This window comes from Pygoscelis adeliae, unplaced genomic scaffold (genome assembly GCF_000699105.1).
Source record: "Pygoscelis adeliae isolate BGI_AS28 unplaced genomic scaffold, ASM69910v1 Scaffold390, whole genome shotgun sequence".
NCBI classification, from domain to species: Eukaryota; Metazoa; Chordata; class Aves; order Sphenisciformes; family Spheniscidae; genus Pygoscelis; species Pygoscelis adeliae.
This window is the reverse complement of record NW_008823921.1, coordinates 386,730-401,812: the sequence shown is the minus strand read 5'-3', so window position 1 is coordinate 401,812 and position 15,083 is coordinate 386,730. Positions and strand designations below refer to the sequence as shown.

At 46.3% G+C, this 15,083-nt stretch overlaps 1 protein-coding gene across 1 annotated transcript in view; it reads right to left on the bottom strand.

Moving 5' to 3' along the window:
• The window catches only part of RANBP10 (RAN binding protein 10), an 83,192-nt gene that overhangs the window by 2,378 nt on the left and 65,731 nt on the right, over positions 1–15,083 (bottom strand). Inside the window, exons 8-14 of the mRNA XM_009319979.1 lie at positions 10,266–10,378; positions 6,779–6,887; positions 5,837–5,985; positions 3,845–4,040; positions 2,337–2,461; positions 1,290–1,435; positions 701–812 (exon numbers count right to left, since the gene is read on the bottom strand). Coding sequence (XP_009318254.1) covers positions 701–812; positions 1,290–1,435; positions 2,337–2,461; positions 3,845–4,040; positions 5,837–5,985; positions 6,779–6,887; positions 10,266–10,378 — 950 coding nt within the window. The remainder of the gene's footprint in view (positions 1–700; positions 813–1,289; positions 1,436–2,336; positions 2,462–3,844; positions 4,041–5,836; positions 5,986–6,778; positions 6,888–10,265; positions 10,379–15,083) is intronic.

Here is a 15,083-nt window from a genome sequence, read left to right as displayed (position 1 = left end):
CAACAGGGCTGGACCATTACCACAGCCCCGATTTCAACACCGGACTGCAGGCGGCCAAGCTCTCTGGGCTCTAGCAGGCATAGCACACGATGGGAACACGCAGAGGCAATGCTTGAAGGGAAGACAGACGCATTTAACTCTGCGTGTCCAACATGACCACAAAGGTAACTGGATTTATGGCCTCCCTCTGCTTTAGAGCCAACACTAGGGAAACTGGTTTCACTTACGAGCTGCTGCAACGGAGCAACTGCATTCCCCACCAGAAAGCAGGATGATGCCAGGACAAAACTCTGTCAACCCAAACAGCATGGAAAAGAGCCCTGCTAGTGCCAGTGAACTGATTCAGGTGGGTTCGGAGCAAGAAGGAAGAGGGGCAGGAAATGCATCGAAGACATCTTGGCTTCCTCAGTAAGCAGGGGAAGAAAATTCCGAGGAGCATCCTTGGAAGCAGCATTGAGGAAGACGCAAGAAAGGGAGCCAAAAGAAGATCAGATCAGGAGGATCCGTTCTCTGCAGGCTTCCGTCCTGCCTCCCCTCCTGCATCACTGCCCTGTCAGTCCCCAGCAACAGAAAGGGAAGCAAAAGCTAAACACAAGTATTTCTGAACTTTTCCTAACACTCACAGGCTTGCCTGCCACAGGACAGCCCTTGACAGCAGGTATGTCCAGTGGGTAGCGCTCACACAGGAACCGGGCCTTACCCAATATAGCACTATTAAGAGCAGCACACACAGGTTCCCTCTGGATTGGGTCCAGCTGTTGACCAACGGGGCAGTTCCAAGGGTCTGAGTAAGCTAACAAGCTAAATGCATCCTGTGTGAGAGAACAGAAAGGCACAGTAAGGTCATGCATGGCTGCAAACACACAGGAAAACCGCCAAGTCCGTCAGCCAGGGCACCTCCTGCCATCGCCAAGGTGACAGGTGCCTACCTCCTGAAAAGAAATGGCCCTTTTCTTCTTGGCAGCAAGGGACCACACTGGGCCATCAAGATAGTGGATTAAAGAGGGTGCCCCCTCCACCTGGCAGGGGAGCCAGCACAGGAAGGCAGGTAGAGTGTCACCTGGAGAGAAGAAGAGCGAAGGCAGGCAGGAGCCGTATGTGTCTCTCCTGTGCCGAGAACTGGATCTAGATGCTCTATGTTCACTGAGTTTCGACCTCCGATCCCCATGCAGGCCCCCTCTTCCTCACCAGGTGCAGAAGTGGGGGCCACCCAGAGCTCTGCAAGAGAACCCACATCCCCAGTCCTGGCCCAGAGAACTGCTGCGATGCAGCACAAGGCCCAGGCTTACCTGAAGCATCTTTTTGTGCATTGTGTTCTTCCCATATTCTCTGCAAAGCTGCTCACTCAGCATCTGCAGCTCCCGTCCAAACTGGATCATTCGCTCCGTGGCAGCATGGTTCCCTCCACAGAGCTGCCTCTGGGGACAGCTGTCTTCTAGAGGAAAGGCAGTGGAGAAGTAACAATCGTTTCTCATTCCGTACCATTGCCCACTCTGTGTCATGCTACCCATAAACTCCTTCCCCTTCTGGAGCAGGGAGCTACTCCCTGCTCTAAGTTTATGCCAGTGGAAGCTTTTTCTGATCGCTGCACTACAACAGCCAGTAGTGGTTTCTTCATAGCACCTGTCAGGTACAGGGCAAACTTGAGCTCAGTTTGTTTAATGCCTGAGGACTACCTACAAATCAAGTATTCTGATAAAATCATGGGAGCTTGCAACTCCAGCTGTGTTACCCTTTCACGTGTGTGATACAGCGTACACAACACAGAAACCCCTGGTCTAACAAATCCTAGACTCGTAAAACTTTCAGTCAGAGATGCCAACACCACCAACTTCTCAGTATTAGGTGGCCACAAGACCCATTATAACTGGAAGAATCCCCAGCTTCAGAGGTAGCGTAGCTAATTCTTCCTCTCCCTCCTGGCTAAAGCACCCACAAACAAGACAGTTGTAGCTGACCACGCTGTGCTGAGGACGCTTTGCGGCTGGGCATCAGACAGCCTTTCACCGCTCGGTTCAGTTCCTCAGCTGGAAGAAGTGCCAGGACTGCTCTGAGCTGGAGTTCATGACCAGCACTCAACAAACCTTTGACTCCTATTGCTTTCCCTGCTCCACAACATCACCAGCACTGCTGCCAGACTATGAAAAGCCAGACCTAGATTTAGTTCCAGGACAGATTGATTCTCCCCGTGAAAGAGGCACCTTGAGAACTTCATTCACTGGGGTGGGGAAAGAAACCCACAGTACATGTTTTTTCCCCACAATCCAATCACAATTTTAACTCTCGATACCAGCTCTTCCCATTTCCCTTTACCCCTCCTGCCTCTGAGGCCCTACCCATGCTGGATTCATCCGTCTGCAGGATCTCTTCGTGTTTGTAGGTGCCATTCATTATCCTGGTGGATGAATTTTCCAGGACTCCATTGGGGTAATGCTCAGCCTCCATTTCCATCTCGCTGTCACTGAGGTGAAAGGAGGAAAGAAAAGTCAGATGTCTAAATTAGAAAGGGAAGAAATGAAGAGCTCAGACGCCAAATGATGCCCAGCAACAGCCAGTAAACCAGGAAAGGTGCCAGTTAGACTACAGGGAGCCAGATGGTCAAATTCAGTGTAGCAAAAAATGTTGCAGGCTTCTGAAGACAATTTATGAAACAGGTTTCTGTTCCAAAAGTGCCTGTCATAATTGCAGGTGCAGAGTGCTTATCATCTCCCCTTCAGGAAGCAGCCATCTCTGGAACAGCGAACAGCAGTCAGACAACAGATAACGCACTAGCATACTAAACAGGAGGGAAATCTTGGCTGTGGCAAGCCATCAACCCTTGCAAAAAGTGCAATGCAGAACACACAAGGGCTCTAGGCTTAAATGTCCAAGACAGCAGTCTGAATGAGATTGCTGATTGACCGAAATGATGAGAAAATCTTGCTGGGACTTGAGGCTCTACATTTAAATAAAAAGAATCATAAATCCAGCATTATCAAATGATTCTGGTAAATTGAGTCTGAACAAGTGTTTCTCACTCAGTAACGTGCTGTGTGGCTCTCAAGAGGTCTTGATAGAGACTACAAACTGGCCTGCAAACTGTGCTCAGCACAGTATGCAGAGGATGAATGCCAGCTGCAATTAGCAAGAGATTCTACTAATCACAAGGATATCTGCTGCTCCAGCGGGGCCTCCGACAGCCCTGCAACGCCAACCTGGAAAGTGAGCCCAAAGGAAGCTCAGTTCTCACCATGGCTCAGTATGCTCCACGCTCCAGTAAATGCAGCAGTAACTATCCCCCTCTCCTGGACTGCCTACGGCTTCTTGGAGGAGGGAGGCTTTCTAAAGGTCTGACATGCTGTCACAGGCATGAAGCAAATTACTAATTTGCTAATTCAGAGACTTGTCTGGAAGGAACTGGGCAACAGGTAGAGGTAGCCCAAGAAAATTACTCAAGAGGGCAATGCACCAACCCAGTAATCCCTTGAGCTGCTGCCTCACCCACTAAAAGGCAGGCAAGCTGCTTCGCAGCAGTAATCGACTGGCTGAGGCAGCGCAATGGGAGAGCTTCTATGCAAACTATCATGTTGGGCTCTGATGGCATCAGCTTAATAGGACAGCTTGGTGCTTGAAACAAGAGCATCATAATATTCCTTATAGATGAGCCTCCAAATCTGAGCCAGAGCAGGGGAACTGGAACAGGCCTGTGTCTGCTGGGAATAGCAGTGACCTTGTAGATACGAATCGTTACTCTGTTGTTCAAAGGAGCAGGACAGATGCCCTTCTGGCTCCTCAGAAAGCAGACTGAGCCCTCTCCCACCATCTCACCCTCCTCAGGCATCTACAAAGGAAAAAAAATAAATACCTGGTTTCTTGGTTACTCGTACTACTGTGCTGCTGAGATTTGGTAGAATCTGTAGAATTGGACTCAGAGTAGTTCACAGATGAGGGGGAGGAGGAGGAGGAAGATGAAGATGATGAACTCAGTGTCGGGTATTTACTGTGACTCTGTTTGCTTTTTGTGGACATGACTCCATTGCTACAGGTTGGACTATCTGCTCCTGAAAGTTGAAAAGAAAGGGAAAAAATGAGACCAGACTGACAATATCACTCTATTGTGAAGTCAATGATTTAGCAAGAGAAGCAGACCCCAAAGGAAGAAAGCAAAATTATACTGCAGATCTTAAATCATTATTCATCACTCTTAAATTCAGTAGGGTTTAGAGAAAACACAAATGAATATGGAAGGAACCCCACTGTTCACCAGCAACATCTGAGCTTAAGGAAGTTCCAAAAATGAGCTCACATCACCAAAAGGAGAGTCAGGCTTGAAATCTCATCCCCTCCCCCCCAGAAGGTGCCTATCAAGCTGTGGAACTTGCTGACACAGGACACAAACCTTTGGTCATTACCAGAAGTTTTATATGGATTCAGAAATCACTGGCTAAACTTGCAGGGGCTATTTAATACCAAGACAACTGCAAATCATTAGGGGCTCAAATAACGTTTTGGAAAAACCTCACTATGGCTTGCCTTCTTCCTAGGCAACCAATATTGACCACAGGATCTTGACTAGATGATGTGACCTGGCATGGTTGTTCCTCCAGAAATGACGGTGGTATATCCAAATTCATCAGCTGATCCCACAATTATATTTATAGCTAGGGAATTTATTTATATTTTTATCACGACAACACAAAGATTCAAACAAAAGGCCGTTTTGTGCATTTTAATGACAAAGACGCAGTAGACTGTGCACAACAGTTCTGCTTAACCTTTGAAACACGACTGATGAAATTATCACTATTTTGAAAGCGCTAACATCTGACAGAGAGAACTGTGGAAGGTGGTGTCCCGTGTATGGAGACAAATATATATGAAAGCTGCCTTGCCTTGCAGATTTTTATTACGTAGGCATCACCCGGTTGAAAACAGGTATTACCAAGAGCTTTTATGGACTGATGGGATCATTCTGACTACCTAGTCAGAGAAACAGACCCACGGTTTCTCGCAACACAATACAGGAAAACAGACACTGGCTTGGGAAGGCGAGTGACAGCTTGGAGGCATTCAAGTAATTGTCTTCCTTTCCCTTAAATGCTTGCCTGTCCATGAAACAAAATACACTCAGATGGCTGTGAGCAGCTCAAGGCTCGGTGAAGCAGCTCAGATTGTTTTCAGGGGCTCTGCAGGTCATACTCCCTGGCCCACTCCATCTTCAAAGCTGTAGACAATAATTACCTAGGGAATTACCTAGCCTGGGTGTCCTGGTTTATTTTGTTCTTTCCACTTCAAATCCTAAAGTTTCATTTCCCAAACTGCAAAGAGTTGATGCCTCAGAGATGGGTTTTGCAGGCACAGAACTGTTCCCTTCTCACATGTTTAGAGCTTGCAAGGTAGAGACCATGGGAGAAAGAGAAGCTCTCATTCAAGGCATCCCCCTAACCTTTCACTCAACTGGCCAGAACAGTGCATCTTCTGCTTGGTCCCTACTGGAAAGCAATTCTTTTGCAGACTCCAAGGTACAGGGAACAGGCTTTGTTTTCCAGACCTCCTCTTACAGCTCGGTCAGTGAAACACTGAGTCACTTAGCGGCTGCACTAGAAGGCCACCTTCAAAAGCTTCTTTATTCTGAAAAAAATCTGCTCTGCAGACAATTGTCTGTGGAAAATAAATAATGCAAAACCAATTTTCTAACAGTATAGAGACACTCACAACAACAGCATGTCCTCTCAGCTGGGTATCAGAAAGGAAAGGAGCATTTCCTAGAATAATGTACAGAAAGTAGCAGGTAATGGACAGCAGTCGACCTTCAACATTTGCTCTTCTCACCAGGAGACACAGAAAACACACTTACCAGTACTATGAACGTGTGAGTTGCTTGATCCATGCCTAGGACTTAAGCTGGGGGACCCGGGGTAACTGTCCTGGGATCTGGGGCTGCGGGCACTGAAACAACGTACTTCACTGTCTGTCCCATTCACCATCTCCACAAACTGCCGACACCTGATTTCATAGGAGGGAAGAAGGAGAAAAGGGTGCGTGACAGCCAGGATGCTCTGCATTGAGGTTTCCTTTGTTACTGAGTGAAGAAGTCCTAGAAACTGCATAGGAGTTAAATTTCTTGGCTTTGAAAAAGACATTTCAGACTCCTGGTACCTTTGTATTGCAAGTGCTCCGATAATGCTATGGGAGGAAGGAGTTCAGAAACTGCAACTTTGACGCTAATGAACATTGAGACACTCCCAAAAAGCAAGTTGATTTCCATTGCGCGAAGAAGAAACTGTTCCTTTACAGCATGCTTTCATCTCCACCACCTCTGCAGGTACTCCAAAATTGAATTGTGGGGCTTTTTTTCAGGGAGAAGATACTAAATCTGCCCAACATCATAGTTCCCCCACTACTCCAACAACATAGAAATACTGGTGGCCAATGGAAAATAGACAAGGACGGCTAAAAAATGCAATATCCACAGTGACAGTGAGGACAATTCCCCATTTAGCTTTACTGGGAACTGTCCTTACACAACTCAGGAGGCTGGGAAGACCCACCTCTGCCCGACCTCATGAGGCAAAGCCATACTGGGTCTGAGCAGCAACCAAAGGGCTACGTCTATATTGCTACAAGTACTGTGCAAAGGACTGAACCTATGTCCTCTCCCACCTGCTCCCAAAGGGATCTCAAAGAGTTTGAATTCAGACCAAGGTGCACAGCCAAACTGGGTGGCTGGACAGCCTCTTTCTTCTCCCCTTCATCTACACATTTCAGCATTAGGGAGTATAAAGCTATTCATACTTACTTTAACATGAAGAGCAGGTTGGGGTTATGTTCTAGGAGGCCAGGATAGAGCTGCTGGGTGGCTTCTATAGCCTCTCCCACTCTGCCTGCTAATACTAGCTTCTGTATTCCTGAAAGCAAAAGGATACCTATTGACACACAGGACCGGCCAACAAGAATGGCCAGAAGAGTCCTCTCACACATGCCACACAGCTCCCCACTACCACCTTGCACAAGGGCTAGGGAGAACTGGGGATGACATTCTGTTTATTATGGATTAGGATGAGGAAAAGCCTGTGAAAATGAGGGAGAATCTGTTAGTGGCTCAGAAACACCAAGAGTAGAAGGATCTGAAAGGTGAAGTGGGTGCGCTGGGGTGGGGTGCTCTGCGACTTCAGTCCTTCAGTCACAGAGCTATGCAGCAATGGAAAAGAAAGCAGGACACAACAGCTGGATGGGAGCAAGGAGGTTGCTGGGGAAATGACAATTTCAAAGGGGAAGCCCCTAGGTCACCCCCAGGTTACATCCTCTGGCTGGTTCACGCTTGGAAGCGTACATATGGCTGAGCATCAGATAAGCAGAGTATTCTTAGAGGGTCCGTGGGCTTAAACCACAGCTCAGTACTGTTTCCCCAACATCCCTACCTCTACGTAGAAGTAATTATACCAACAAAACTGGGTTGCTGCAAGTCCCACCTCAGTGTATTCCCAGAGAAGTAACCTGACCTGCAATGAGGATGTGGCACCTGTAAGCTAGCTCCAAGAATCAGCTATTGACTAAGCTAGAAACAGCTCAACAAGCTGTACCCTTCTAGGAGGTGCAAAGATACAAGGCAGAAGCCGTCTATCATCCTGGGTGTTCATGTCCCACATATGTTCCTTCAGTGGGTCAGAAGACAAAAGTGCAAGACTTAACTTGAGATCCCATCCCTGAACACTCACAGAAGCTGCTGATCTACAGAGGTTCACTTTTTTTTCCCCTAAGCGTACTTAAAACTAAAAACTAAACGTACTTAAAACTAAAAAACGCATTGCACTTCCCTCTCTGTTTTTCCAGGAGTCCTCACAAAGCACAGAGAGGATGTTTTGAATCGCCTGTGAGGTGCTTTGCAAGCAGAGGCTCTAATACCAACAGGCTGTGACTTTCGCAAGTCATGAGCAGTTGAAAGCCCAGCCCAGCGATCCTCATTAGCAGTCCCCAGTAACACTCTGCAATGACTTGTCTTGGCTCCCACTTCTCAGTGTTTGCTTGTTATCGTAGCTGAAAGCTAAAACCAAAGACGTGGCGCTCACACCAACGTGTGTTGAGAGTCTCCTTCATTTCACTCTCTGTTTCTTCTACTTACTGGCACGTCCGTTTTCACGTCTCGCTGCTTTTGACAGCTCTCTTCTTTGCCTTGTTTGGCAACTCTCACAGATGTCACAGCCTTTTATATTTTCTCCTCTTTTTGTTTTCCCATCTGTGTTTTTCTCACACCTTTTATTTAAGCCCCAACTTTAGAGCTCTATATTCCTTCCCTCCATCTGCCTTGTCACCTGTCCTTCAGACAAGCAAGACTGCACTGTCTCGTGTGCCTCCCATAAGGCTTTACCAATTAAAACCACACCAGCAGGAACACTGGCTGGGGTCAGCGTTACATGATGCATGACCTGGAAAGCACAAAGCCCATCAGCACTAACGGGCAGCAACTACAAGTTATTTTCGGTACTAAGCAGAGTCCCGAAATGAACCTGAATGCTGGCTAAGCGTATGTAATGTATGGAGAGCGAGCTACAAAGGGGCATGATGCTCCTGATATGTAACAGTCACATGAGAAACGGTTCACAAAGGGAAGGGAAATGCACAGAGCGGGACGCAGCCTGTATTCAACAGCCAGGGGAATGCAGAAAACACACCAATGTTCTGTGACTCCGCAGTCTGAGCCCATGAATAGAAAAGCTAAAAAAAAAAAAGAACAGGAAACCCCAAAGCCTTATTCTGCAGGAACCAAAAGCACTTACAGCCTTACCAACGGAGAGATGAACCACTCTGGAGGAAACAGCAGTAACCGAAACAGACACAGAATACAAATTCTTCACCTAGTGTGAGCTAAACACGTTGGCTGTGAATTTGCAAAACCCTTAGTATGCAAAAAATTTACCTGAAGACAAAATGTGCAAAGGGACTGGAAGACTCGTTAACCCTGGGAGCTGTAGTCAAAATAGATTGACGTGTTTGGGTCCCTATGACCATGCCAATGAAACTGCCCCTGCTGCAACAGACTGCATTGAAGAACCCAAATCCAAAGGGATCTCTGGCGCACAGTGACCTCAGTTCAGGTGAAGTCCAAGGTAACCAGTTCCTTTCTCCACCAATTTGGCAGTACCTCCAAGAAAGCACCTTCTGCCCTGGGTATTACGTGTAGCCTGATGTGTGAAACTGCTGGACTCAGAGCTGAGGGTCACCTCATCTCTTCCAGGATTCAGCCATTCATTTTCAACAAGACTGAGGAAAATCAACCAAGTTGATCAGGCAACTTAGCATATTCAACACTGCCAGGCATGCAGGTCATTTCTCAGAGCAGATAGACAAAGAAAAGAATAGAGCAGTTCTTCAGGCAAAGACGGCAGAGGGTGGAGGGGACACAGTGATGATGGGAAAAGTGCTCCCAGCTGTGGTCCCCAAGCTCTACTGACCCACAGGCAGCCACACTAAGTCAGCAGTGTGCTGTGGACAGCTTTGTACTGTTGTGGAATAACTCTTCTACTTCCACAGCACTTCATTTTCTCTGCACAGTCCTGAAGATGAGCTGGCATCCTGAAGATGAGCCTCTGAACATGAGCCGGCAGTGTGCCCAGGCGGCCAAGAAGGCCAATGGCATCCTGGCCTGCATCAGAAATAGTGTGGCCAGCAGGAGCAGGGAAGTGATCGTGCCCCTGTACTCGGCACTGGTGAGGCCGCACCTCGAATACTGTGTTCAGTTTTGGGCCCCTCACTACAAGAAGGACGTCAAGGTGCTGGAGCGTGTCCAGAGAAGGGCAACGAGGCTGGTGAGGGGTCTGGAGAACAAGTCTTCTGAGGAGCGGCTGAGGGAACTGGGGTTGTTTAGCCTGGAGAAAAGGAGGCTGAGGGGAGACCTCATTGCTCTCTACAACCACCTGAAAGGAGGTTGTAGCGAGGTGGGGGTCGGTCTCTTCTCCCAAGTAACTGGCAAAAGGACGAGAGGAAATGGCCTCAAGTTGCGCCAGGGGAGTTTTAGATTGGACGTGAGGAAAAATGTCTTTACTGAAAGAGTGGTTAAACATTGGAACAGGCTGCCCAGGGAAGTGGTTGAGTCACCATCCCTGGAAGTATTTAAAAGACGCGTAGATGCGGCGCTTAGGGACGTGGTTTAGTGGGCATGGTGGTGTTGGGTCGATGGTTGGACTCGATGATCTTAGAGGTCTTTTCCAACCTTAATGATTCTATGATTCTAAGATAACACGTGGCCAGCAGGCCACACTTTGGGAATGACTACCCGAGAGACTTACTTTGTCTATTCTTTATTGAGGTCTGTTCTTCCTGGATTGTGGTGTCTGTGACTCTGGCAAAGGCAGTTGCTGTTGAACAGTACCCATGATGAACCAAATACGACGAAACCATACTAGAAAATAAGAAAATACAAACAGATGAAGAGGCATTGGTAAAACAGGGTAATCACACTGGAGGAAAAAATCAACACAACAGAAGTTGCAATTTCAGTGACCAAACTCAGTTTGCGTAGGACATAACCAGGGTCCTACTTCTGGGTCCAGACAGCGTAAATTTACAAGATAGGCACCTGGTCCTCAGCAAACAGGAGGGAGGCTCTAAATTCACCTTATGGAAAAAAAAAAAATTAAGACTCCCAGTGCATACACAGTATTTATTTAATTACTGCTGTCCAAGGGTCATTTGTAAGAGCTCAGTACTGTGTTACTGCCAGTGACATCCTAGCTAGACATAAAATCCGAACCTCAGAGAGGCTTATGGCTTTCAAGTAGATCTCAAAAAAAAACATTCTGGTCCTTAATTTCTTCCATCACTTATTTTGCCAGCAGTTACGTATTTGGTAGTTGAGTCTCCTTATGAATTCTACACATTCACAGATACTTTTTATCTGCTGATTTACAAAGAATAGACTGTCAGCATTGATTTTACAAACATTAAGTTGTATTTCCAAAAAATGTTGGGGGGTGGGCAAGGAAGTAGTATCACTGTCAGGAAACACACACAACAAAAACGCCTTTCTGAACAGACCATTTCTAAAGCACTTGTGCCTTCCCAGGATATGTCAAGTTAAGTGTTAAATGCTCACTGGACTTTTAACAAAACCTGAAATGCCAGCACAGGATTTCAAGGCTTCTAGTGATGAATCCCAAAATAGGCTTCTCATGATGAAGCTGGTATTGATCTGATCAAGTCACAGCTCAAAAACGCGTTCAACTTAGCTACTTTCAGGACAAGAAAGAAGTATTTTATGAGTCAGCAATAATTTTCAGGTGTCACATTGTAAGCAAGTGTGTAATTTTTAAAACTGGTTTTAAAAACAAGTGCTTCTGACCACTGTTGGTGCAAGACATGCCCTTTGCCCTTGGCATGGTGCAGACAGGCATAACGAAGTGCATCCCTCTCTGTGTCAAGCACAGCAGCCAGGTCGCCCTGGCTCAGCCAGGCTGAAACACTGAACGCAGCGACCCGGGCTGGCAGGAAGGGAGGGGAAAAGCCAACTCTTGCTTCCGTGTAATTCAGTAGCCAGAGTCAGAGGCTCAACACTGCGAAGATTTAAATGCTCTACAAAGCTGCACAAAAACTGAGCTCCTCCCTGTGCCACTTCTGCCCGTGGCATCACAGGCAGCGTCCCTGCGTGGGTACACAGCAGTATTACATGCTGGTCACTACGTCAGGCTAATTTTCAGCAATGACTTGTCAGTTCTGTGTCTCAGCTACTTACACTACAGCAGTGCTGCACGCTCTCAAACATTCAGCAGCATGTTTGCATCCAGGGGTACCTCTCCCTGACGTTCTGGGGGAACATTATCGCACTCCACTGTGACCTATGTGACATGTTCATGCAGACAACAAAAACCTTTCAGAATCCCAGGTTCTCCAAAGGAATAGTTTTTACCACTTGGGAGCCATGGTTGAAACTTGTTGAGAGCAGAAGTGCTCAAATCACAAGAGCAGCTCTCTGTGCTGCACCTAGGGGTGCTTCTCTCACCTAGAGCGGCCATGGTGGTGGTAGAAGCTTGTACTGTCTGTGGCTTTTCTTCTTCAAAACAGAACTCAACTGCACGCTTCTCTGTACCAATTACATAAAGTTCTCCTTGTTCAGCATGGTATCACTTAGATTCTCAAATGAACAATACAAATTCCTCCTGCTTCATCAGAAATAGGTACCTACACCATTCCTCCTCCCATAATCGACGCCACCAGCTGATCTCAAGCCTCAGATGACTCCTAGTCAGATTCTTGATGGCAAGAGCTAGAAAGATTAGAGATCCTATAAGACTGCAGCAACACGCAAAGAAGATGAGTTATCCATGTGAGTCCCTTTCAAGGTTTCAAACACTTGAAAACCTTGTCAGATCAGCCTCTCCGGTGACAGCATATCCAGAGTGCAACACAGATGAATACATGATGTGATGCATCTGGTGATGCTTAACTGTACAATTAGAGATTAAGTAAGATACTACGAAACCTACCAAAGCCACAGGACAAGATGACATTGTCCCAAGAGCTCCAAAGGAGTTCCAACCTGAAACAGCTGTACCACTAACGTGAGGAGGAGCTCTGACTTAAGCCTGCCTACGGAGAGGAGGAAGATGGGAAACGTAATGCTGATTCTTAAAAAGAAGTCCAAAGGAGGTATGAAGAACTCCAGATCGGTGACCCTGACACCTCCACCATGCACATCAGAAGAAACAATTCTGGACAACACAGGGAACAAACACAGGGATACACTGGTCCTGTTGCAGAAGAATCAACAGCTTTTGTAAAGGGAAGTCATGGCTCTCTAATTTGGTGACGGTTTTGGAGGGAGTCTGGAAGCAGGCAGAAAAGAGGTACTTTTGCAGTCCACTTGGTTGTCCAAAGATATTTCACAGAGTCTTTCAGCAAAGCCTCTCAAAGAAACTGTGTTACCATGTGATAAAAGGAAAGGTCCAACATGGATAAATATTCAGTCAAATAACGGGGTGGCAAAAAATGGTCAGTTTTACCAGGGAAAGGAAAAAACACTTGTTCCTGTGCTGCAGGAACCTGTGCTATTAACATATTCATAAAACTAAGCTTGACAGACCAGTGCTCTCATCCAACACAGGTGCTTTTATGTTCAAAGTTGCAGGGCATACACTTTTTTCTGAATGAGTTGCCTTCTGAGCACTAAGAACTAAGTATTTCCATTTAAATATCAATGAACCTCTTCATTCTCTTTGACTGCTAAGCAAGCTTTCCAAAAGCGGATCCTGTCCTTCCACAGCCGGACAAGATGCGTCGCAGAGACTGAAACGACCCCAAAAAGTCAACAATCCAGTACATCAGAATGAAAATTAACGCTGAAGTCAACAACTTCACAAAGTTTTAAGTCTCTGAGCACATCCATGCTGGGTCAGACCAAACATGCCAGTACCTCCCAACTGGCAAAAGCAAGTGCCTAGGAAAAAATAAAGGAAAAAGGTACATATGAAATGCTACTTTTCCCTGTAACCCTTCCAGCTTCCAATAATTTGTCAGATACTTCTTGTCCTAGAAGTGGTATCTGTCTACATCGTAGGTCCAATAGATTTTTCTTTCTAATAACATCTCCAGTCACTTTCTGAATCCATACAGTTTTCACAGTATCTTATGGCAGAGAGTGTGAAAAAAACCCTCCTTTATTTTTTCTAAATGTGTCATCTGGTTAATTTCACTTGATGCCCTTTAATTCTTGCAGTAGAGAAAACAATGAACAATTGTTCCTTCAGCACCTTCTGCAGGCTATTCAAGATTTTTTTTTTCCCACTTCTGCCTTACCCCTGACAATCATATCCTTCAATGCTGTGGGTCTGTATATTTGTTCCTTGCCTTACACCCACCCCATAGCTTTGCACATCCTGCCTCGTTTTTTTTCCCTTGCTTTTCTCACTTCTAGTACATACTTTTGGAGAGAAAGAAACGAAACATCACATGGTATTCACGTTAATAGTGCACCACATATTCACACAGTGACAGAATTATTTTTGTCCTATTTTTCCCCTAACAAATCCTAGCATTGGGTTTTTTTTCTGCTTGCTACCAAAAAAATGAGCTGACATTTCCGTGCGATGATTCATCATAACCCAAAGATCTCATTCCTTCCTGGAGGGTCCCTTCTTCCCAGCCATTTCTGAACACCCTCAGCAGCACAGACACTACCAGCACACCTCCATGCACAACTCTACAGCTGTCGCCTCCTCCAACAGTGACAATCCCTCACCCACTCATTCCCTTTCTTGTCTCTCTTTTAAACAATTCATAATCTGCACTGGGCCTCTGGCTGCATAGTCCCCCCCTTAGTTTGCAGCAAGGGAACTTCTCAAGGACTTCCAAGCAAAGATGGCAGCCCAAGAACCATATCCAAGTGCCTGCTGGCTCCTCTTCGCAAAACCCATGTCCTGTTTCTCCATGTGCCCAGTGCATCTACCCTTCAGTAGTGCTTCTACGGATTTGTCCAAGCCAGACACAGAGGTACTCTGAGCCCATCTCTGCCTGACTCTCTTCTGAAACCCTTCATGAAACATGGCACCCTACGCATCATCCTCCCCTTCTCTTGAACCAAGGCAGTTTGAAGAGAAACTTTGTTCCACAGCCACAAGCTCACCTGTTTTCTCCTTGAGTCCTGTTAGGACTCTAGGTAAATATCTGATCCCAGAGACTTTCTCCACTTCCCCTCACTTATTTCTTCCAGTGCTTCTTTGACAGACACGTCAATCCCAGACACAGCCTCTGCCAAGTCCCTCACAAAGAAGCATCCCAGCATGACAACCTACCTGATTTCTGGACACACAGGCAAAGAATTCAATTGGATATGGTCTTATCTTCCCCAAGGTCTCTTTTTATAGTGCAATCCTCTACAGGCCCTACAAACTCTCTGGCAGGCCTCCTGCTCTTGATTTTCTTGAAAAAAAGATATTATTATTATTTTCAATAGCTTCTGTTAGTTGCTTTTCAAAGGCTTTGCTGGTTGGCCTGAATTATCTGCAAATAACTAAATACAAGACTAGCAGAAAACAAGAACAATCACACGGATGCAATCATTGCTGCATCTAAGCCTCCTGGATGACAGTGACCAGTATCAGGTGTTTAGGGAA